The sequence below is a fragment of the Stegostoma tigrinum genome, chromosome 2, assembly GCF_030684315.1.
Source record: "Stegostoma tigrinum isolate sSteTig4 chromosome 2, sSteTig4.hap1, whole genome shotgun sequence".
Lineage (NCBI taxonomy): Eukaryota > Metazoa > Chordata > Chondrichthyes > Orectolobiformes > Stegostomatidae > Stegostoma > Stegostoma tigrinum.
Genome location: NC_081355.1, coordinates 12680778 through 12704241, shown reverse-complemented (window position 1 = coordinate 12704241; position 23464 = coordinate 12680778). Strand labels below are relative to the sequence as shown.

Sequence of the window (23464 nt, the reverse complement as noted above, 5' to 3'; positions counted from 1 at the left end):
ATTGATGAGTTGTCTACATAGACTTCAGTAAAGCTTTTGACAAGGACACTCATGGCAGACTGGTATAAAAGGTGAAGTCACAGGGTATAAGCATGAGCTGGCAAGATGGGGATAGAACTGACTTAAGTCATAGGAGACAGAAGGTAGTGGTGGAAGGATGCTTTTCAGAATGGAACGTTGTGACTGGTGGTGTTCCACAGGGATCAGTGCTGGGATCTCTGCTGTTCGTGATCTACATAAACTATTTGGAGGAAACATAGCTGGTGCAATTAGTAAATTTGTGGATGATACAAAGATTGGTGGAGTTGCAGATAGTGTGGAGGACTGTCAAAGAATACAGCAGCATATAGATCAGTTGGAGGCATGTGCAAAAAGAGGACAGATGGGAGTTTAATCCAGACAAATGTGAGGTGATGCATTTTGGAAGGTCAAGCACAAGTGGAAATTATACAGTGAATGGCAGAACCCTGATATGCAGCAGGATCTGGGTAAGTAAGTCCACAGATCACTGAAGGTGGCAGCGCAGGTAGATAAGGTGGTTAAAAAAGGCTTGTGGCATGCTTTCCTTCATTGGAAGGAGCGTTGAGTATAAGTACAGACAAATTATGGTGCAGCTTTATAGAACTTTAGTTAGGCCATACTTGGAATATTGTGTACAGTTCTGGTCACCACACTGCCAGACGGATGTGGATGCTTTGGAGAGGGTACAGAAAAGGTTTACCAGGATGTTGCCTGGAATGGGAGATTTTAGCTATGAAGGAAGGTTGGATAGACCAGATTTGTCATCACTGGAATGCAAAAAGTTGAGGACCAATCCATAAGAAGTTTATAAGATTGTGAAAGGCATGGATCGTGTATGAGACTTTTCCTGAGGGTGATAGGGTCAATTACTAGGGTACACAGGTTCAACATGCAAGGGAGGGAATTCTAAAAGAGGTGTGAGGCAGGTTTTTCACACAAAGGGTGGGGAGTGCCTGGAACGTGCTTCCAGAGGAGCTGGTGGAAGCAGACACAATGACAACATTTAAGAAGCACCTGGACAAATACATGAATAGGAAGGAATCAGAGGGATACTGATCCTGTAAGTGAAGACAGTTTTAGCATGGAAGGGCAAAATGTGTCAGCACAGCCTTGGAGGCCTGTTCATGCTGTATTATCCTTTGTTCTTTGTTCCTTTTGTTCATTTTTTTGAGAGGACTAGGATATAAAAGCAGGGATGTACTTACGGGGTTTTATAAAGCTCTGGTCAGGCCACATTTGGGGTATTGTGAGCAAATTTCGGGCCCTCTATGTCAGGAAAGATATCCTGGCACTGGAGCAAGTCCAGAGGAGGTTCACAAGAATGGTCCCAGGAATGAATAACTTAACATATGAGGTATGTTTGAGGACTCTGGGTCTACACTGGATTGAGTTTAGAAGGGTGAAGAGGAGTGGGAATCTAATTGAAACTTGCAGAGTACTGAATGGCCTGGACAGAGTGGATGTTGGGAAGATGTTTCCATTGGCAGGAAAGTCTAGGACCTGAGGATACAGCCTTGGAGTAGAGGGAAGACCTTTTAGAATGGAGATAAGGAGAAACTTCTTCAGCCAGAAAATGGTGAATCTATGGAATTCACTGGCACAGAACGTTGCGGAGGCCAGGTCATTGAGTACATTTAAGACTGAGATAGATAGGTTCTTGATTGTCAAGGGGATCAAAGATTATGGGGTAGAAAGCCAGAGAATGGGTTTGAGAAACTCATTGACCATGATTGAATGGCAGAACAGACTTGATGGGCTGAATGGCCTAATTTCTGCTCCTATGCCTTATGTTCTGTTTCATCAGGCAGAAGATAGAAAAGTTTGAATACACATATCAACAGGTTTAAGAATAGTTTCTTCCTCACTGTTATTAGTCTTCTGAATGAACCTCTCAAATTTCTAACATAATGTCGATCTTACTTTTTGTGCACCTTCTTTGCAGCATTAATTTTGTATTCTTCACTCTGTTCTATCACCCTGTGGTCTTTAGTATGTATGATCTGCCTGTACTGCACACAAAACAAAACTTTTCACTGTACCTAGTACAATCAAACCAAATCAAATTGGTTTGCAGGCAAACAATTTCTTTCAACACCCATTTCAATGACAACAAAAGTGTTGGAAGAAACACTTTATTTTTAAAGTTAAACAGGATAAGCGTTGGGGAGTGGCAATAGTTGGCTTGCTGTAAGGATCCAGCACTGGTAGCAAAGAAAGAACTGCAGATGTTGGAAGCCAGATACAAAGACAGAAATTGCTGGGAAAGAACTCAGCAAGCTTGGCAACACTTGCAGAGGCGGTCAACATTTCGAATCTAGCGGTTCTTCTTCTGGACCTGAAACATTAATTTTGCTTTCTGTCCACAGATGCTGCCAGATCTGCTGGCATTTTCCAGCAATTTCTGCTTTTGATTCAAATCTTCAGCACCCGCGGTTCTTTGTTTTAATCACCTGCTCTGAAAGGATTCAATTCTCTATTAAAATGCCCTCGCCTCTTAACTGTTTTTCCACAGGCTGCTTGCTGTAGTTTCCGGTCAGTATTTTTTTAAAACCTTCAAACTCTGGTACGTGGGGCGCGGGAGTGGGTTGTTTCTGTAGAATATGTTGAGGTTTGCTCGCCGACCTTTGTACAAAGTGCTGCTCCCAGCCACTCTGTGTAGGGAGTGGGACTCCCGCATGTGCAGGTAAATATCAAAGTGACTCTGCAATTTCAGAAATTGGCGAGATGACATTTCGCTCCCCAAGTCAACTCAGCCGAGCTTTGGCAAGCTGCAGTTAGTGTTTTCGGGGACTACATGAGCTAATCTAGCGCCAGGCTGTATTTATATTTTAGGAACATGAGCTACTCATTTTCGATCAGTGAGGCGGGAGAGAAGATGGACAGTTGTATCAGGTCAAGGAGGTGGGGATGAGAAGGAGATAGGTAGGAGAGAAGACGGACAGCCCACCTCACTGACCCACCCCCTACCGCCATCCCAACAACCTTCCCCAGACCCATCCCTCCTCTCTATTTCTTTCTGAGCTCCCTTTTCCCTCCCCCATTTCTGAAAAAGGGTCCTGACCTGCTGTGCTCCTCCAGTTCCACACTGTTATCTCTGACTGCAGCATCGGCAGTTCTTACTATCCCAGCGGAAACCCTCCTTGTTTCCTTAAAAGCCCTAACAATACATATCCAATGATATCATTGTGAGATTCTTACCCGAGTTCCCAGTGTGCGCCTACTGTTCCTTGACCAGGAAGTGAATCATCGGCTGAAATTCTGCCAGATCAGATGAACAACTTTAAAGCTGTCCAGCAGTACCCACCTCCATTTCCTTGACCTGTCCGTCCTCCCCGGACTGACCTATACCCTCCGCACCTATACTCTCCTCTCCGCCTATCTTCTCCTCTATCCATCTTCGGTCCGCCTCCCCCTCTCTCCCGAATTATTCCAAAACCCCCTCCCCATCCCCCTTTTCTGATGAAGGGTCTAGGCCCGAAACGTCAGCTTTGGTGCTGCTTGGCCTGCTGCGTTCATCCAGCCCCACACTTTGTTATCCCATTATCTCTCTCGTATCCAGCGACAGCCCTTTTTTTTTGGAAATAACATAGTGCGGAGCTGGAATAACACAGCAGGCCAGACAGAAGAGCAGGAAAATTGACGTTTCGGGTCGGGATCCTTCTTCAGAAAGACAGTTTCTCACCCACCTCACCCCCATCCGCAGCCCCAAAAAGAACGATGGCTTAATGCAGGAACGGGGGTCCTCTACTACAACAACAACTACCTTTGTTTATGTAGCACCTTCAACGCAGTGCAAAGTGCTGCACAGGAGTAACTGCAAAACCAAGTACAGCGCTGGGTAGTTGCAAAACGGTATTAGATCAGAAGCAACCAAACATCGAAGTTTTATTTGAGGAGGGAGAGGTTTCCAGAGACTTGGGGGCAGGCACGGAATCAAAAGTGGAGTCATTCAAATCTGGGGTGCACAAAAAGGCCGGAATGATAGAAGTGCAGATTTCTCGGGGGTGAAAAGGGTGAGTTTGGAGGAGCTGACGGGCAACCCTACGGGGACGGGGCAGGGCAGGGGGCGAGGTGTCAGGGTGTGGAATGACAGTGACACTTGGAAATGAATGTACTGGTCGTACGTGGAGCACTGCATTGAGGTATACATGAAGTGTCATTCACAACATACTTTTTTTTCCCCTAAAGCAGGGGCGAAGACAAGGAGAATTTTAAATTCAAGGCATTTGTTTGACCCGGTGTAGGTCACCAAGCATAGCGTTATATGTGAGAATTGTATATGTTGTATAAATGAGAGAATATTTATATATAGGGGTGCTGAATATGAGGTATATCATAGAATCCCTACACTATGGAAGTGGGCCATTTGGCCCATTGAGTTCACACCAGCCCTCCAGAGAGCATCCTACCCTATAAACCTGTGCATCCCCAGACAATTTAGCATGGCCAATCCACCTGCACATCTTTGAATTCTGCGAAGAAGACAACACAAACACAGGGCAACTGTGCAATCACCACACAATCATCTGAGGGTGGATTTGAACCTGTGTTCCTGATGCTGTAAGCTAGCAGTGCTAACCACTGAGCCACTGTGCAGGCTGATATATCTGAAGGGGTATAAGTGTATGATGAGTAGAGTACATATATGAATGTAAGTGAGGAGAAGGCATATACAGGGGAAATAAGTGTGAGGGTGTATATATACACATAAATAAAAGCGAGGAGAGTATATGGATGATGAGAAAGGAAGATACATATAGAGATAAGTGAGAAGAGTTGTATGTACAGGAGTGATGAGTGAGGAGCATGTATAGAGGGTTGAAAACTGAGGAGAATGTCTGTGATCAGTGAGGTGTATACAGATGTAAAAATGTATGCCCATGATGATATCTGAGAGTTATAACGAAACAGCAATGGTCTAGTAGGAGGAATTGCCCAGGATCAGCTGAGGAAAGGCAGAGGAAGAGTGGGTTATATTACCTAGACAGGAGATAATGGAATAATAGCACAAACCAATGGTTAGATTTGAGTTATCTGACATGTTCAGAACAGGTGGTGCTGGAAGATCAGATGCTAGTTAATTAAGCTAATGGAGTAAGGAGAAGGAAGCTTAGGACAGGTTGGAGCATGATCAATGTCAAGTCAATGCTGTGGCTACTTCTGATCAACTGATATCGTGGAATGATTATTATGCCATGGAGTATGTGCTGATGAATTGGAAGGGGCTTTAAATTGCGATCAGTTAGCTCAATTGGCTGGATAACAAAAACAAAGTTGCTGGAAAAACTCAGCAGGTCTGGCAGTATCTGTGAAGGAAAAAAACAGAGTTAACGTTTCACAGATGCTGCCAGACCTGCAGAGCTTTTCTAGCAACTTCGTTTTTGTTCCCGATTTATAGCATCTGCAGTTTTTTTCGGTTTTTACTTGGCTGGATAATTGGTTGGGGTTAAAGTGATGCCAGCCACATAGGTTCAATTCCAGCATGCCTGAGGTTATCATTGAACGTCTCGACTGAGTCAAAGTGACACTCAGATTAAACTACAACCAGTCATCTCTGTCTAATGGGAGAGTAGGACTGTGATGACCTTTCTGTTAAAACCACAAGAGAATGAAGTTGTTAGCTACATGTTGTTCATACAAAAGAATATTTTTAGTCTTCAAAATTTCTTGGGGTCAGAAGTAACTGAGCACTTTGAAATGAGACTCACCCAAAACCAGAATTTTCTATCAAAACCAGCAGATACCCTGTGGGGATGCCCACTGTGAGTCTGAGGATACCAGTTTTATTTTAATAAATGGTGTAATGCACAATTATCAGGGTCAACAATTTATAGGAGGTGAACAATTTGAATTGATGTGATATTCTGTAGTGTTTGCTTATGCTTCTGGGATCAATGGTACTTTTCTAACTGTCTTGTAAATTGCACAATCTCTCTTCCTCACTTTCTGATTTGTTGTTTTTCATCCTAAACCGACAAAAGTACAATGCCAACATTTTAATGTTGAGAGGAGGCAAGTTGACAAACAAAAAAGAACATGCTAGATACATTACTTTTAATATTTTACTAATCAATCTCGTATGACTTTCCACTCAGGATGGCCTCCCACTCTCATCCTTGTCCTGATCTAGTTTCTTACTAAGTCCCCCTCAGCCCCCTCCAAACTCACTGTCTGGTGGAGAGGTTTCTCCAGTTCTTTGACCCTACTTCCATGATGCTGCAGACTAGAAGACTTCTTAAAACAAAACAAAGAACTGTCAATGCTGGAAACCTGAAACAAAATCAGAAATTGTTGGAGAAACTTGGCAGGTCTGTCAGCATCTGTGATCCAATCCTGACTTTGTGATCATGCCTGCGGACAAGATTGGTGCTGTTATTATCTAGCGTACTGACCTTTACATTGCAGAGGCTGAGTGCTAGCTCCAGGACACCTCCGCCCATCTCCTCCTTGACCATGGCACCAGTTCTGAAGAAGGGTCACTGGACTTGAAAACATAAGCTCTGCTTTCTCACCTCAGATGCTGCCAAAGCTGCCGAGTTTCTCCACTACTTGCTGTTGCTGTCTCAAGGCTTCCCTTCCTGGTTTCCACATTGGCTGATTTTGTGAATAGTCCACCTCTTCCTGTTTTGACCCTCTCTTATTGAAACCAGTAAGTCCATTCCTCAACAATCAAGTCTGTTTTGTCCTTCCAACCTACTGTCCCACCTCTAACTTCTCTCTCTGTCTCTTCTGCAAATCCTTGAAAGCACCAGTCTTTCCTGGAACATTTGGGATAGGGGCTGGAGGAGGCCACACCCATTTGTCTCCATGACCTTTCACTCCGTGGTTCATCAAAAGTCTATCCCCCTTTACCTTAAAAATATCCAGAGACTCTGCTTCCATTGCCTTTGAGGGAGAGAGATCCAAACACTTACCAGCCACTGAGAGAAGAAAATTTATCTTCATTTTAGCCTTAAATGGCAAGCCTTTATCAGAAACAGTGGCTCTTAGTTCTGAATTCTCCCGCAAGAGCCAACATTTATTCCATATCCACTCTGTCAAGACTCTACGTTTGAATCACTTCAATCAGATTTATACCCTTGCTACTGTCGTTTGAATGCAGAAAACACAGCAAGCAACTTGTATGCAGCAAGATGGTACAGGTACTGAGTACTTCCAGGCATAACCACAGATGTCATATTGTATTCTGGTTTGAGTAATTTGCTGTTACAAATCCAATTTCTCTACACTGAATCTTGGGTATATCTAATTATCTGTGGTAGAGGACAGAGTCTAAACAGTAGAGGTTTATCTTAAATAATAATGTTGTTTATTGCTTAATAGCAAGAGGTAAGTTTACATTTGTTTGCTGGTTATTATTACAAAGGATTCTCATGGGCTGTAAACCCTAGCCCTAACGTTATTGCTCTGCACCATTTAGGCACTTCTGAAGAACTCAACTGTCTCCACCCAAAGACTGTGCAACTTTATCAGATTGGTTGGAACACAATGTAACATGTACATTAACTCCTTCAGAACCACTAAAGTACTGTAATCCTGCCAGGCCATAGAGAGAGTATCACAGTTCACGAGTGAGAGAGAGATACACACACAACTGGTGATGGTTTAACCTGAGGGTAACCACAACCCCAGCAAGGGGAGAGGTTGAGAAAGAGAGTCTTCCATCCCAGCCGATGTGGGATTGAACCCATGCTGTTGGTGTCACTCTGCATTACAACTCAGCCACCCAGTCAACTGAGCAAACTGAACCCCATTTCATGCAACAAACCTAAATAAAACCTTTTCTGATGAAGGGTCTAGGCCCAAAACATCAGCTTTTGTGCTCCTAAGATGCTGCTTGGCCTGCTGTGTTCATCCAGCTCCACACTTTGTTATCTCGGATTCTCCAGCATCTGCAGTTCCCATTATCTCTGAAAGCAAAATACGTGTTTTCCTTGGTGATGTTGGTTGTAGAATTTCATGGCTGAAGTTAGAAAATCGACTGTACACTTGGATGATATTAGAAGTTTGGAACTATCTTCTGTGACAGGGAAATGTTCTGGGATCAATTGTTTATTTTCATAAGGTGATTGGTACATTTCTTCAGCCAGAGGCACTATGGAAAATGGGGCAACAACAGGTTGTGATCACTTGGAATGGCAGAATCAGCTTATGGCTCCAAGGAACAGCAATATATTTCCAAGTTAGGATGGTGAGTGGCTTCAAAGGTATCCTTATTCATGAATCACAGAAAAGTAGTATGTGGATACAGCAGATAGTAAAGAAGCAAATGGAATTTTGACAGTTATTGCTAAAGAAATAGAGTATAAGACTAGGGAAGCTTTGCCACTGTAAAAGGCATTAGTGAGACCACACCTGGAATATTGCGAATAGTTTTGATTCCCTCACTTAAGGAAGGATGTAGTTGCATTGGAAGCAGTTCAGAGGAGACCCACCAGTGAATAAAAAAATCTGCATGAGGTGTTTCTATATATGTGTGAAATGGAATAAACTGATTTTTAATTTATTTTTATTGCAGCACAATAATCTCTGCAAAGAAGGAAATTAATGGGGTCCACCTCCACTATCAACAAACAGGGAAAGGGGATCATGCTGTCCTGCTGCTCCCTGGGGCTCTGGGTATGTTTACATGGTGCTCACCTATTGATTTGATTTTATACTCAGTAGGATCAAAATTTAATGAAAATCTTGCTTAAATCAGTCAGGTTAGTTGAAACAGCTTCAAATCTTTTGATTCTTCTATCTGTGGCACTCTATTGGAAAGTCTATAATGATGCTTTAACAACAGCATTCACTTGCATTTATGTAGCATTATTAACATAAGAGCCTTATTTTAGAATAATATATGTAATTTTAGTATTCATAATAGGTTATGTTTTGGGGATTTTTCATGGTCAGATACAGTATACGGTTCATATATTAATGATTGTAAGTTGTTCTTAGACTGATTACAGCTGATCTATCTTAAGTAAAATCGAGATGTTTGCTGTTTTACTTCTCTATTCTTGGAAACACTTAAAATTAAAGTGATGAGGATAAACTCCAAAATTCAAAAAGCTTATCTATAATTCAACATTGCTTTTTAATGTTTCAGTTAAAAGTTGGCTATCTGTTGTATTATGGCACAGATTCCAGGTTACACAGGCATATCCCTCTAAGACAGATGCATGATATTGCAGCATGACATTCCAATATAAAGATACCCTTGCTGGTGGTCACTGTCTGTGTATAATTGAGTTAAGGTGGCTAGTTATGTGCGTGTAATGTATATTGATATCAGTAAAGACAGAACCTAGCTCCATATGGTAACCTTGTCATGAAGGAATTTGGTATGCTTGCCTTTATTGGTCAGTGCACTGATTACAGGAGTTGGGAGGTCACATTGCGGCCGTACGGGACACTGGTTAGGTCACTTTTGAAATCTTGTCTCCCTGCTACAGGAAGGCTGTTGTGAAAATTGAAAGGGTTCAGAAAAGATTTACAAGAATGTTGCCAGGGTTTGAGCTTTAGGCAGAGGCTGAATAGACTAGTGTTTTTTTTTCTCTGGAGCATTGGAGGCTGTGGGGTGACCTTATAGAGGTTTATCAAATCATGAGGGGCATGGATAGGGTGAATAGCCAAAGTCAAAGGGTGGGGGAGTCCAAAACTAGAGGGCATAGATTTAAGGTGAGGGGGGTAAGATTTGAAAGGGACCTAAGGGGCAACTTTTTCATGCGGAGGGTGATCCGTGTATGGAATGAGCTGCCAGAGGAAGTGGTGGAGGTAGGTACAATTACAACATTTGGAAGGCATCTAGATGGGTACATGAATAGGAAAGATTTAGAGGGATAGGGGCCAAATGTTGGCAAATGGGACTAGATTTATCTAGGATATCTGGTTGGTATGGACATGTTGGACTGAAGGATCTGTTTGCATGCTGAACATCCCTATGACTCTATGTCCATTTCCTTCTGCAACACTGAGACATAACACAACCGCTGGGAAAGTAGTTGGGGACAGTTTGGACAGGCAGCACATGTGTCTTCCTACCTCTGAGGAAGGGTCACTGGACCTGAAACGTTAACTCTGATTTCTGTCTACAGATATTGCCAGACCTGCTGAGCCTTTTCAGCAATTTCTGTATTTATTTCTGATTTACAGCATCCACAGTTCTTTCGGTGTCAAAAGTGGCAGGCAGGTTTCAATAGGCTGTTAAAAAGCATATATTAACCCTGCTCTTAATGCAAGAATACAAAAGGAAGGAAGATAAAACACTGTTTTGACCTGACCTGGAATATGGTGTTTATTTCTGGCAGTATACTTTAAGAAGGATGTGAAGGTATTTGGAGAAGATGATGAGATATTTATGAGAATGGTGCCAGGCATAATGGGCTTTAGTTATGAGGAAAGCATGGAGAAACTGTGAACCAAAACAAAGGTGCTGGAAAAGCTCAGTAGGTCTGACAGCATCTATGAAGGAAAAAACAGAGTTAACGTCTCGGGTGCAGTGACCCTTTCTCTGAACAGAAAACTTGCTCAGAAACTGGGATTGCTCATCTTAGAACAGAGGAGGTTAGGAGGAGATTTATTAGAGGCATTCAAAGTCTTGAATGGTTTTGGTGGAGTAAATCAGGAAAAACAGTTTCCAGTAGCATAAGGGTAGGGAAGCAAAGGATGCAGATTTAAAAGGATTGAGTAAAGAAGACACAGAAATGACCTAAGAAAACATTTGTTTTTAACCAGGGAACTGATGTGATCAGGAAGGCACTTCTTGAAAAGGTGATGAAAGCAGATTCAGTGGAAATATTCAAAAGAGAGTTGGATAATAAGTTAAAAAAAACAGTGGGCTGTCATGAAAAAGGGGATGCTGTGTGGGATTGGGAAAGCCAATTGAAGGGTGGCATGGTGCGTCAGTGGTTGGCATTGCTGCCTCACAGCACCAGTGACCCAGGTTCAATTCCGGCTTCAGGCGACTGTCTGTGTGGAGTTTGAACATGCACACATTGTGTGGAGTTTTGGTCTCCAAATTTGAGGAAGGACATTCTTGCTATTGAGGGAGTGCAGCGTAGGTTTAACGAGGTCAATTCCCGGAATGGCCGGACTATCATATGTTGAAAGATTGGAGCGACTGGGCTTGTATACACTTGAGTTTAGAAGAATGAGAGGGGATTTGATTGAGACATATAAGATTATTAAGGGATTCGACATGCTGGAAGCAGGAAGCATGTTTCCGCTGATAGGTGAGTCCAGAACCAGAGGACACAGTTTAAAAATAAGGGGTAGGCCATTTAGAACAGAGTTGAGGAAAAACTTCTTCACCCAGAGAGTGGTGGATATAAGAATGCTCTGCCCCAGAAGGCAGTGGAGGCCAACTCTCTGGATACTTCCAAGAAAGAGATGGATAGAGCTCTTAAAGATAGTGGAATCAAGGGTTATGGGGATGATGCAGGAACAGGATATTGATTGTGGATGATCAGCCATGAACATAATGAATAGTGGTGCTGGTTCGAAGGGCTGAATGGCCTATTCCTGCACCTATTGTCTACTGTCTATTCTCCCTGTGGGATTCCTGCAAGTGCTCTGGTTTCCTCCCACAGTCCAAAGATGTGCAGGTTAGGTGGATTGGCCATGCTAAATTGCTCATAGTGTTCAGGAATGTGCAAACTAGGTGTGTTAGCCATGGGAAATGCACAGATACAGGGATAGGGTAGGAGGATGGGTCTGGGTGGAATCCTGTTCAGAGGGTCAGTGTGGACCCAATGGGCCAAGTAGTCTGCTTGCAAACTGTAGGGATTCGGTGATGAGAAATTTAGAATTTATCATGAGGGGTCCCACTTGATTGAGGAACAAAGTAATTGTGTTGAAAGCAGTTCAGAGAAGATTTACCAGACTAATACCTGGAGTAGACAGTTTGTCTTATGAGAAAAGGTTGCACAGTTCAGGCTTGGACTGGCTGGAGTTTAGAAGAGGAAAAGTTGACTTGTTCGAAATATGCAAGATCCTGAGGGATATTGACTGGGTGGATGTTGAGAAAATGCATGGAAGAATTTCAAACTGGGGGAAATCACCCATTAAAAAGAGAGAGGCGGCAATATATTTTCTTTTCGAGGGTTATGGGTCTTTGGAATTCCATTTTGAAGAGGCAGGTGGTGGAGACAGAGTCATTGAATTTATTTAAGGCAAAGGTGAATGGATTTCTGTTGAGTAAGAGGGTGAAAGATTTTCAGAGGTAGGTAGGAATGTTGATTAGCAGGTGTAATCAGAGAGGCCTTGATATTGCTAAATGGTGGACTGGGCTTATGGGTCTGAATGACCTAGTCTAGCACTTTGTTTGTACAATTCGATAGCTCTGTCAAAGAGCTAGTGCAAGCACAATGGGTGGAATAGCCTCCTCATTTCCATTGTAATTGTCAGCTTTCGTATGATGGGGTATCTACAATCTGGCTGAGTAGGTTTCTGTAGTGTAGGAGCAAATTACTGCAGATGCTGGAATCTGTGCTGAGAACAACAAATGCTGGAGATCACAGCAGGTCTGGCAGCATCCACAGAGAGAGAGAGCAAGCTAACATTTCAAGTCTAGATGACTCTTCATTGGAGTCATCCAGACTCAAAATGTTAGCTTGCTCTCTCTCTCTCCCCAGATGCTACCTGACCCGCTGTGATCTCCAGCATTTGTTGCTTTCTGACTAGGTTTCCTTCTCCCCATCACCCGCCCACTCTCCATGGAATTAGTAAGGAACAGGCAGGTTTCTGTCTCTCCCTGTCTTTCGCAGGAAGCGGTCAGACTGACTTTGGACCTCAGCTCAAGTCTCTGAACAAAGAACGTTTCACAGTTGTTGCCTGGGACCCTAGGGGCTATGGACATTCCATTCCTCCACAACGAGAGTTTCCTTTGGATTTTTTTCACACAGATGCAAAAGATGCTGTGGGTTTAATGCAGGTGAGCACGTAGGAAAAGATATCCCAAATTTCTCACTGCTTCCGGTTCTGTGACACCATCGTTAGCCTCGCTACAGAAAAGAGCGAACTTTGAATTTTCAGTGGAATTGATAACCCTGTTAATGTTTGTTCAATGAGACTGAAAAATTTTCTTTGCATTTTTTGCCTTGTGTCTACCTACGCTTAGTTTAGTCAAAAGCGTTGACATAAAATTTAAAGAACAGAGCAAGTTCAATAAGATCAAGTGAAAGAAAAGTGGAAAATTACTGTTCATAGAATTGAGATTCATTTCAAAAATGAACGAGAAATTGTTTTGTATTCTCAGGAACAAAGTCTTCCATTTTCCAGCAGGATGTAAAACCACTCATTCGCAGTCAGCGAGTCCAATCTGGAACACGTATCCTGAGTGTTTCCTGTGGTTGAGGCAGATTCGGTCGAGTCTTCAAATGAGAGTTTGAAATAGTTAGTTGAAAAGACCAAAAAAAAGATTGCAGGGTTCAAGGAAAAGGTGAGGAAGAGAAACTAGAGAGCTGCTGAATCTTTGCAGAGAGCTGGCATGGATTCATTGGTCTGAAGGGCCTCCTTCAGAGTTGTAACCATTCCATAATTCTGTGGGCGGAAACACCTTTGTAGAGGATCCTGTCTAGACACACCTGCTCTACCTGGGAGGAAGGTTCACTGATCAGGCATTTACATAGACACCAAAGGCCTTCCTCTTTGACTGAGAACCCTGAGATGTGACATCACTTCACCCCCAAACAATCAGACACTGGCAGCTCTCACACTTGGCAGCCACATGGGGGACCATGCTGCAGAATCCTGCAACCCCCTATATCTGAGTCCTTCTTGAAAATATTCAATGTTTTGGCCTCATCTGCTTTCGGCGGTCGAGAATTCCACAGGCTCATCGCTCTGTGGGCAAAAAAATAGTGTCTTATCATGCTCTTAAATGACCTAACCCGTATCATTAGACTGTGACCCCTGATTCTGGAATTCCCGGTCATTGGAAACACCTCCCTGTGATTTACCCAGTCTAGACCTGTTAGAATTTTATAGGTTTGTATGAGACTATTCTTCTAAACTAGTGAACATTGTCCTAACCAATTTAGTCATTCTTCATACCAGACTCCTGCCATGCCTGGAATAAGTATAGTAAACCTTTATTGCATTCCCTCTATAACCAGAACATTCTTCCTCAGATAAGGAGACCAAAACCCCACACAATACTCCAGGTTTGGTCTCAACAATGCCCTAAATGATTGCAGCAAGACAACCCTTGACCCTCTACTCAAATTCTCTCACTGTGAAGGCTGGCATATCATTTGCTTTTTTCACTATTTGCTCCACCTGTACGCTGATTCTCAGTGACTGGTGCAAGGGCACACAGGTCTCGTTGCACTCATTCCTCTCCTAATCTATCTCCATTTAGAGAATAATCTGCTTTATTGATTTTGCTAGCAAAGTGGATAACCTCACATTTATCCATGTTATATTTCATCTCTCATGCATTTGATCACTCACTCAACTTGTCCAAATCACGCTGAAGCATCTCTGCATCTTCCTCATAGTTCACCCTCCTGCACAGCTTTGTGTCATCTGCAAACTTGGAAATTTTATATCTAGTTCCCTCATCTAAATCATTAATATATATTGTGAATAACCAGGGTCTAAGCAACAATCCCTGTGGTACCCCACTAATACCTGCCACTCTGAAAAAACACCCTTTTATTTCCAAACTTTGTTTCCTTTCTGCCAACTAGTTCTCTATCCATGTCCATTCACTACCTAATCTCATGTGTTTTAGCCATATAGTTGATCTCTTAAGTGGGACCCTATTGATAGCCTTGTAAAAGTCAAAGTAAATCACATCCATTGGTTCACCCTTATCAACTCTACTCGTGCATTTTCAAACCTTCCAGTAGATTTGTCAGGCATGATTTCCCTTTTTAGGAGACAAGAATCCCGTACTCCATCTTAGTTCTAATGACTTGAAGCTTTATTTCTTTTCTTCTTTATTCATTCACAGGATGAGGGTGTCACTGGCTAGGCAGTATTTATTGACCATCCCTAATTGCCCAGAGGGCAGTTTACAGTCACACACAGTGCTGTGGGTCTGGAGTCATATGTAGGCCAGACCAGGTAACAATGGCAGTTTTCTTCCCTAAAGGACATTAGTGAACCAGATGGGTTTTCCAGACAATTAACAATGGATTCATGGTCATCATTAGACTCTTAATTCCAGACATTTATCAAATTCAAATTCCATCATCTGCATCGGCAGGATTCGAACAAAGATCCACAGGACATTATATGGGTCTCTGGATTAACAGTCCAGTGATAATATGACTATGTCATTTGCCTAGTGGACCTAGTATAAGCATGCTTCTCTGTTGTATCCTGTTAACTTGTTGATATCCCAGTCACTGATGTGCCTGTGAATGAAATGTTTGTATATAATAGTCAGTTACAATAAATGTCTGTTGGATTCTTCAATATCAACACCCAGTTTCTTATGTTGCAAGAGATAACATAGGTTGGAGGGGTGGCATGGTGGCTTAGTGTTTAGCACAGGTGCCTCGCAGCACCTAGGACCTGAGTTCAGTCCCACTCTTGGGTACTGTCTGTGTGGAGTTTGCACATTCTCCCCGTGTTTGTGTGGGTTTCCTCCAGGTGCTCTGGTATCCTTAGACAGCCCTAGGATGGGTGGGTTAGGTGAATTGGCTATGCTAAATTGCCCATAGTGTCTAGGTTGGCAAATGCAGGGGATAGGGTAAGGGATGGATCTGGGTGAGATGCACTTCAGAAGGTCAGTGTGGACTCGATGGGCCAAAAGGCCTACTCCCACACTGTAGAGCTTCTGTGATTCTATGAGATGATCAACGATTTCAAAAGGAAATTGGAGAGCCATTTATGGGGAATAAACCTACATAAGCCTTGGGGTAGACAGCAGGGAGGAGACTGACTGGATTGCAGGACAGAGATTCAGCAGGCTGACTGGCTTCATTCCATATTGAAATGACTGTATTTTCAAGATTGCCATGAAAAATGGCTCAAAGATTCATAAATTTTGTCATTCTTGTCAGGCATTGCACTTCCAAGAAATTTTCCCTTCTGGGTTGGAGTGATGGTGGAATAACAGCGCTAATTGCTGCCTCAAAGTATCCGGGCCTCATTCACAAATTGGTCGTATGGGGTGCGAATGCTTTTGTAACTCAGGGAGACATAAAAATTTACAATGGTAAGTGCAGCAGCAAACTGGTGGAGGTTCTGGAATAACTGAAATAAAAGCTAAACATTGCTGGAAATACTCAGCAAGCTGGATAACACCTTTGGGAGGTACAGAGTTTACAAGGTCTAAGTGAGAGGGCAGACCAAGCTTTGGTTTAGTATCGCTGACAATGCAGCTCTGTCTCTGGGTTGTACTGGAGTGTCAGCCTGGATTTCTTTTGTGTTCAAGCCCAGACGTGAGAATTGGGACTCGGAGGTGCGACTGCTGTCCACTGAACCTCAACTGACCTGTTATGTCTGACCCTTTTCCTTTTTGTTGAGCATGTACTCAATGCAGGTCAGACTGAGAACTGAGTGGACTGAGGGATAAAATCAGAGTCGTGCTTTCCCTCAGCACTCTGTTCCCCAAACTTACACAGCTTCCCAGGTTGAAGCCAGGTCAGTTCAAAAATGTTGTGTAAGTGTCGTGCACAATAGTATCACGCATCTGCTCTTCATCATAAAGCTACACTTAGCCCTCAATCATAAACGTATAATGTTCGGGCTACTATTGTGAGACTTTTATAAAATACCACTGCCTCAGCTCAGTAATTGTATTGACTTTTGTCCCTTATTGTCTGGACATATTCAGTATTAGGTTTGAACATTAATTTTCCGCAGGATTTATTTCAGTTCCAAGAAACATTCTCCACCCATATTAAGCTCAGTTCAGAGCTAGTAGGAACTGCTGATGCTGGAGAATCTGAGATAACAAGGCGTAGAGTTGGATGAACACAGCAGGCCAAGCTGCATCAGAGCAGCAGGAAAGCCTACGTTTTGGGTCCGGGCCCTTCCAGACGTGAAACGTCAGCTTTCCTGCTCCTCTGATGCCTCTTGACCTGCTCTGTTCATCTAGCTCTACACCTTGTTATCTCATGATATTAAGCTTTTTGATAGTTGGAGGAGATGTTAAAATATGCATCCAAATTACATCCAAAGTAATGTGATTTATTTACAGAATACAGCAAATCTCACTCTTAATCAACTGCAGTGTGCCAGCAGCACCTCTTTATAAGTACACTAGTATTTCATTATTTTTAAAAATTGGGACTTGACTCTTTGGAGAGAAGATGGCTAAGCTGGGATTGGATAGAAGTTTCAAACTCATCAGGCTGGATAGAATAGATGGGGAGAAACTGTTCCCACATGTAAAAGGATCAAGAATGAGAGGTCGTAAATTTAATGTGATGTGAAGAAAACAAATTCTCAGAATGAGTGGCGGAGGTCTGGAATGTAATGCCTGGAGGTGTGGAGGGGGCAGATTCAATTGATACATTCAAGAGAGAAATGGATAATTGTTTCTATTTGAATAATATGCAACAGTGTGGGGTAAAGGCAGGAGACTGCCACTGAGTCATGATGTTCGTTCGGACAGCTGGTGCAGGACACAGTTGCCGCGTGATCCTGTGGTGCTGTTACCACTATAAATTTCTCTGGGGATTTCACAGATTTTCCAATGTGGTTACAAATGGGGAAACTGGGAGAATTGCTTTGAATTTCTTACTTTGTGGTTGTGTCGTTACCTCTGCAGCCAGCACATTAATCTTCGGTGGTCCTGCTTGTTTCCAGCTGTTCGAGATGTCTCGACGTGGAGTGAGAACATGAGGAAGCCTATGGTGGAGATGTATGGGGCAGACTATTTCGCAAAGACCTGGGCTGCTTGGGTAGATGGCATCATTCAAATTGAGAAAGAAACAAATGGTAAGACCAGTGTGGGAAATGAAACCAATGTAGGATTCGTAAGATCAGGAACCATTGATATATCAAAGTAAAAGCTCAACACTTTACTATTAAAGTTATGGTAGTACAAAGACTTTGAACCACAATACACAGAGTACTACAGTGGCTGGAAACCTGAAATTAATACAGAAAGCCCTGGAAACGCTCAGCAGGTCAGACAGTATCTATGGTGGGAAATATAGGGATTTAAGTCCGAAAGCCAGAGAGTTTCCAGAAGAGAGCCCGAGGAATCTTCCTGCCATCCAGTAGCTGATTGGCTGCCGTCTGGCTTTCTGACAGAATGGGGCATCTAAAGCAGGAAGTCCCACCTACCTGAAGTTGCTGGTCCGTCAAAGATGGCGCTTCTGGAATTTATCCATGCCATGGCAAGGGCCACTATCCCCGAGACCTCCCATTTGAAGGATGTGCGCTGGGAAAGGGACCAGTCATTCTGGTGGGGTTTCTGGGATTGGTGGGGGTCGTGGGTGGATAGGAGGGCAGTGATCAACCCCCCGCAGCTACATTTTTACCCTAGGTCCAGTTCCTTGGTGGTGCACAAATTAATACAGATTGCGAGAGACCTCCTTCCTGCTTCCAACCTGCAAAAAACCATGGACTGCCTGCCCGCTCTGGCTAACCAGTCAGGGAGGCCTACACTTTCCTATCCCACCTGGAACTCAAGTAGTTGGGGCCCTTGAATGTTCGATAATTGACTGGTTCAGGTCCTTCATTGGAGCAACAGCAGGAGAAATCAATCAGGGCCTTGCCAGCCAGACCTTAAATTTTCTGTGGTGGCGGGTTCTTGCCCAATGCCAACCCATATGATTATGTTCTTTTCCAACAATCTTTCTCATTGCTTTCCAGAAAGGAGATATTTCAGGTCAAAATCTCATCCTGAGACAACTGGTGAAGTGATGTTCTGATAGTGTCAAAGGGCAAGCATTCGATGAAATGACCTATCTGTCGTTCTACCTGGTCGTGGCAGAATCTTAGATCCTAGCTTCAATTTGATTCCTTGTCTCAGGCCACACCATGACATTGGTGTCAATTGACTGTGTCTGTCTCATTGCCAATGTCTGTTTGGCGAGTATTCTGTTCTAGGGTCAAGAGTCACCGTGCTGAAGTGGCTGCCATTCTGTGGGGCACCGTTCCTATTATCTTCCCCATGTAAGTCCCATAATCCTCAGGTCTGGATGCTGTTAAATCCTTGCTGGGCTACAGCTTGATGACATTACTTTGTCAAAATGGAAGCCTTAACAGTGAGTGACTACAACACGGGAACAATCTGTTAGTCAAATTCTCTCCAATTGACACCCACTTTTCCACAAGGATTAATCATTAGCCTGAAGAGAGAAACCCCAAAGGGTAGGGTCTCCCTTTGTAAACAGAATGTTGTCATTAACTGTAGCAAACTATCATCTGTCCGTGCTATTCATCACTGGCCAGGTATGGAGCAGGAGATGTCGTTGCCTATTTTCTATAGCTTATCTGTTCTCTGAATAAACTGAAGGAACTTGAGCAAATGTATTGAAAAGGCTCTACAACATAAGCCAATCTGATTTTAAGTACAACTGTATAATCACTCGCAAATACATTAATCCTTGACCTGAAGCCAAACCAGGCAAAGATATGGGAAAAAGGGAGAAAAATGACAGACAAGAGTTGAAGTAGATTTTTGAAAAGTGTAATAAATTGATATTTGATATTTTTGAAATCGCTAAGAACAGTTTATCACCTGTAGGAATGAGACCCTGCAGTTTTAAATTGCTCATTTTCTGGGCCGGAAAATTGATTGGCCATGCATTCATAATTGTTATTAAAATATATGCATAATTATCATAATTATTGCGGCAAGTTTAATTGTCAGTTAATTTGCAAATTAACCTTAAAAATAAATATGAGGTTGAGGATCAGATGTTGTTATAAAAAGATGCAAGAACTCAAATTGTGATAATGGGGCTTTCCAGTTATCCCCATATAGACTGGGTTAGCAAAAGGGCAAAGGACAGGGCAGGAACCTTTTGGGAAGGACGAATAGAGGACTTTCCTGATCAGTATGTTTCCGCTCCATGAGGAAGGGAATGGAGCAAATGGATTCGGAGAGCCTTTTGCAGTCACTATGGCCTGAGTGGCCTTCATCTGTGCAATTCTGCAATTCCATGAAGCAAACGTAGGAGTTGTGAAGATTCACAATTCACAGCATACGGTTCCATCTATGTCGATAACTGGCTCGTTGTTATTTTGAATAAGATTCAGACTAGTACATCTTTCTTGTTCAGATCCTGAGTGACCTGATGAGTCATTGTAACATTTTCAGTTTTTTTTTATAGAGGAAGAGATTGATTTAAAGCAGTGAAATTGAATGGGAAGTTAAGAAAATAGACTTGTAGGTCTATGTGGGAAAAATAAGTTCAAAGTGAATTGCTCAATGGAGAGTTAGTTTCACTAAATAGCCTTGCTCTGTCCTTTCCTGAGATTCTGGCACTGTAAAACAATACAAAAAGACTTGATATTCATTTTCAATATACTGGAATCTGTAAGCATAAAAAGCATGAGTACTTTGTTTTCACAAATTTTGACTTGTCGTCCAACACATGTCCACTTGGTTCATATGTGTTCCAACCGTAGGTAACATTTGTAAAGATCTTGTTCCACAAATCAAAAGCCCTACACTCATCCTTCATGGAGAGAAAGACTCAATGGTGCCACGATCTCACCCAGACTACCTGCACAAGCACATCAAGAGCTCCAGGTGAGGAAATGTTTCGTGTAATGTTAATCGAATTAGAAGTAAGAATGCTTCATAGAAAATCCTCAGAGTGGTGTAATAACAGGAAAGATGCACTGTTTGTACTCTGCATGGGACAAATGTTGGATGGAGTTCAGATATATTTACCTTTTCGCTCTTTTTGCGTTTGGAACCAGTAATGGGTTCATCTGTTTGTTCTGTAACAAGAGCACACACACGGACATTAAAACTTAAATGGGAGTCATTCTATTTGCAGAGGAATTGAAAATCTGATGGTTCTATTACAGATGATAATCCACACAAGAAAATGACTGTTAGTCCCATGGTTTGAAGGCAGGCAAAGGTTTTGACTGCTATTCCTGTCCCTTCCCAGTTGTATCACATTGATTAAAAAGTAAAAAGCCGAGCCTACAGCAATTCCCACTTTTGGTATTCAGTATTGCCATGAACAATAAGAAGCAAGATCATGTGGAGGTTTTGATAGAGGAAATACAACAAAAGAGGGTCGTTTAGGATTCCCTGAAAGTTAACGTGTGGGTTCAGTTGGCAGTTAGGAAAGTTAATACAGTGTTGGTATTCATTTGAAGAGCTCCAGAATACAAGAGCAGAGATGTACTTCTGAGGCTGTATAAGGGTCTGGTCAGACCACATTTGGAACATTGTGAGCGGTTTTTGGCCTTGTATCTAAGGAAGGATGTGCTGGCCTTGGAGGAGATCCACAGGACGTTTACAAGAATGATCCTGGAGATGAAGGGCTAGTCATATGAGGTGCGATTTTAACAACTCTGGGTCTGTACTCGATGGAGTTTAGAAGGACGATGGGGGAATCTGATTGAAACTTACAGAATACTGAGAGGATAGGGCGGGCACGGAGGAGATATTTCCACTAGTAGGAGAGACCAGGACCTGAGGCCTCAGAGTGAAGGGGATGACCCTTTAGGACTGAGACAAGGAGGAATTTCTTCAGCCAGAGGATGGTGAAACTGTGGAACTCATTTCCACAGTAGGCTATAAAGGCTAAATCATTGAGTATATTTAACAATCAAGATAGATGGGTTCCCGATTGGTATGGGGATCAAAGGTTATAAAGAGAAGACAGGATAATAGGTTTGATAAATGTATCAGCCATGATCGAATAGTGGAGCAGACTCAACAGGACAAATGGCCTAATTCTCCTCCTCTATCTTTTGGTCATGTGATCTTAACTAATGGATACAGATTGAGGTTAATAAGCAACAGAAAGCAGGTATATTCCAACTTTATTCTCTAAATTGAGTTGCTAAGATATGGAACACATTGCCTGAGAAGCTGGGGTTGCAGATTCAATAATAACTTGACATATGAGATTTTGAGTATTACTTGTAGAACAGTGAAACATAGCCACTGGTTGTCACATACATTTACACAGTGTACTATTTATGAATACAATCTCAGTCCTGTTATTGAGAAAAGGACTTTTATACTCAGTAGAGGTTATATGGAGCATTTATGCCAATTATTGTACATTCTGTAGAGATCTACCTACAAGGGCTATTTATGAGGAATTTGGGTGTGTGACTTTTATATAAATGTCTTTTAGAGTCTGCAGTTTACAAGACCTATTTTCATACCCAGCATATCTTACTTGTGTTTCTTTTCTTCTTTGTCTACAGACTGCACCTGATGGCAGAAGGCAAACACAACTTGCATTTGCGGTTTGCTGAGGAATTTAACAGTCTTGTGGAAGAGTTTTTAATATCATGACAGTTTGTAGTGTGTGTTAACAGACAGTCATAGCTCTGAAACTGACACACTACCAAGAAAAGCAAATGTGCACTGTGTAACACACAGAGCACTCTTGAGCTAATCATCTGTGTAATTGAACAGACCACTCTTTAAATCAGTACATATTAAAAATCAGTTTTGTTGTTCAGTATTCCGAGATGGTCAATTATTGACTGCCTTAGTGTAAATCGTGAAACTTCTGTAAGAGTGCTTCTTGAACATTATCCCCCTGAATGTAACCCCACTTTCAGGCTCAATGCACAATCCCTCAGTCAGATGTGAGAGTACGGAGTGTGGGATTGGACCGGGGTGAGGGGTGCTATAGAAGATCTTTGCCAACAATGGGGAGTAGCCATTGCTGTCTCACAGTTGTGACTGCAACATGCCAGCCCATGACCCCACATCATTAGTCATCAAAACGTACAGCACAAAACAGTCCAACTCATCCATGCCAACCAGGTTTCCAATATTATTCTAGTCCCATTTGCCTGTGATGGGTCCATATCCCATGTTGTATGGGTAGGTATAAAAGGCCACACTTGGGAGGGGATAATCCCCACTGTCCTGGTCAGTTGATGTTGCAGTCATCCATATCGTTTGAGCAAGGTGAAACTGACACAATTGATGTCATTCGGTCACTTAGCTCACTGCTGACTACAGACAGTTTGCTGTGTTTCCTGCAAGTGATCAGACTTACAGAAACATTTCATTCATGCATGGAAATTTGTGATGCACTGTGGTTGTAAAAGAGGCAGTATAAATGCAAGCTATTACAGACCTCTGTTATACAGTGCAACCTGTGCTGTGCATTTCAGAATCTGATGATAGTAGCAAAAGTTCCCAGCTCTTCCAATTTCAAACATCTCAGCCTTTCCCTTCCTCTTGTGATCCCTTCCAGGGCGTTCTTCAGGACCAACTCTCACTCGCTATCTCCAATTACTCCAACATATCACACTTTCCCTGGGATGTCTCTCTGGTTACTGCATTGCAACTACTTCAGATGGACAAATTCTAACAAGCAATGGA

General features: G+C 42.6%; 2 protein-coding genes across 7 annotated transcripts in view; one reads left to right on the top strand and one right to left on the bottom strand.

Moving 5' to 3' along the window:
• Window positions 1-3330, bottom strand: part of LOC125461490 (serpin B6-like) — a 39605-nt gene extending 36275 nt beyond the window's left edge. Inside the window, exon 1 of one of the 6 annotated variants that reach the window (XM_048550355.2) lies at window positions 3220-3330. Coding sequence is in view for 1 of the 6 variants with exons in the window: in XM_059652407.1 (XP_059508390.1) it covers window positions 3083-3128 (46 nt within the window). In the remaining 5 variants the exon portion in view is untranslated. Of the gene's footprint in view, window positions 1-3082; window positions 3155-3219 lie in introns of those variants that run through there. The other 5 variants (XM_048550373.2, XM_048550392.2, XM_048550337.2 and 2 more) reach the window with 5 other exon arrangements.
• bphl (biphenyl hydrolase like) lies at window positions 2592-22589 on the top strand. Its single transcript, XM_059652425.1, is given in 8 exon segments — window positions 2592-2704; window positions 8540-8640; window positions 12774-12940; window positions 16023-16034; window positions 16036-16177; window positions 17776-17907; window positions 20554-20677; window positions 22327-22589. Coding segments are annotated over 8 exon segments (852 nt in total). The 5' UTR covers window positions 2592-2621; the 3' UTR covers window positions 22418-22589.
• Window positions 22590-23464: the final 875 nt, after the last annotated feature.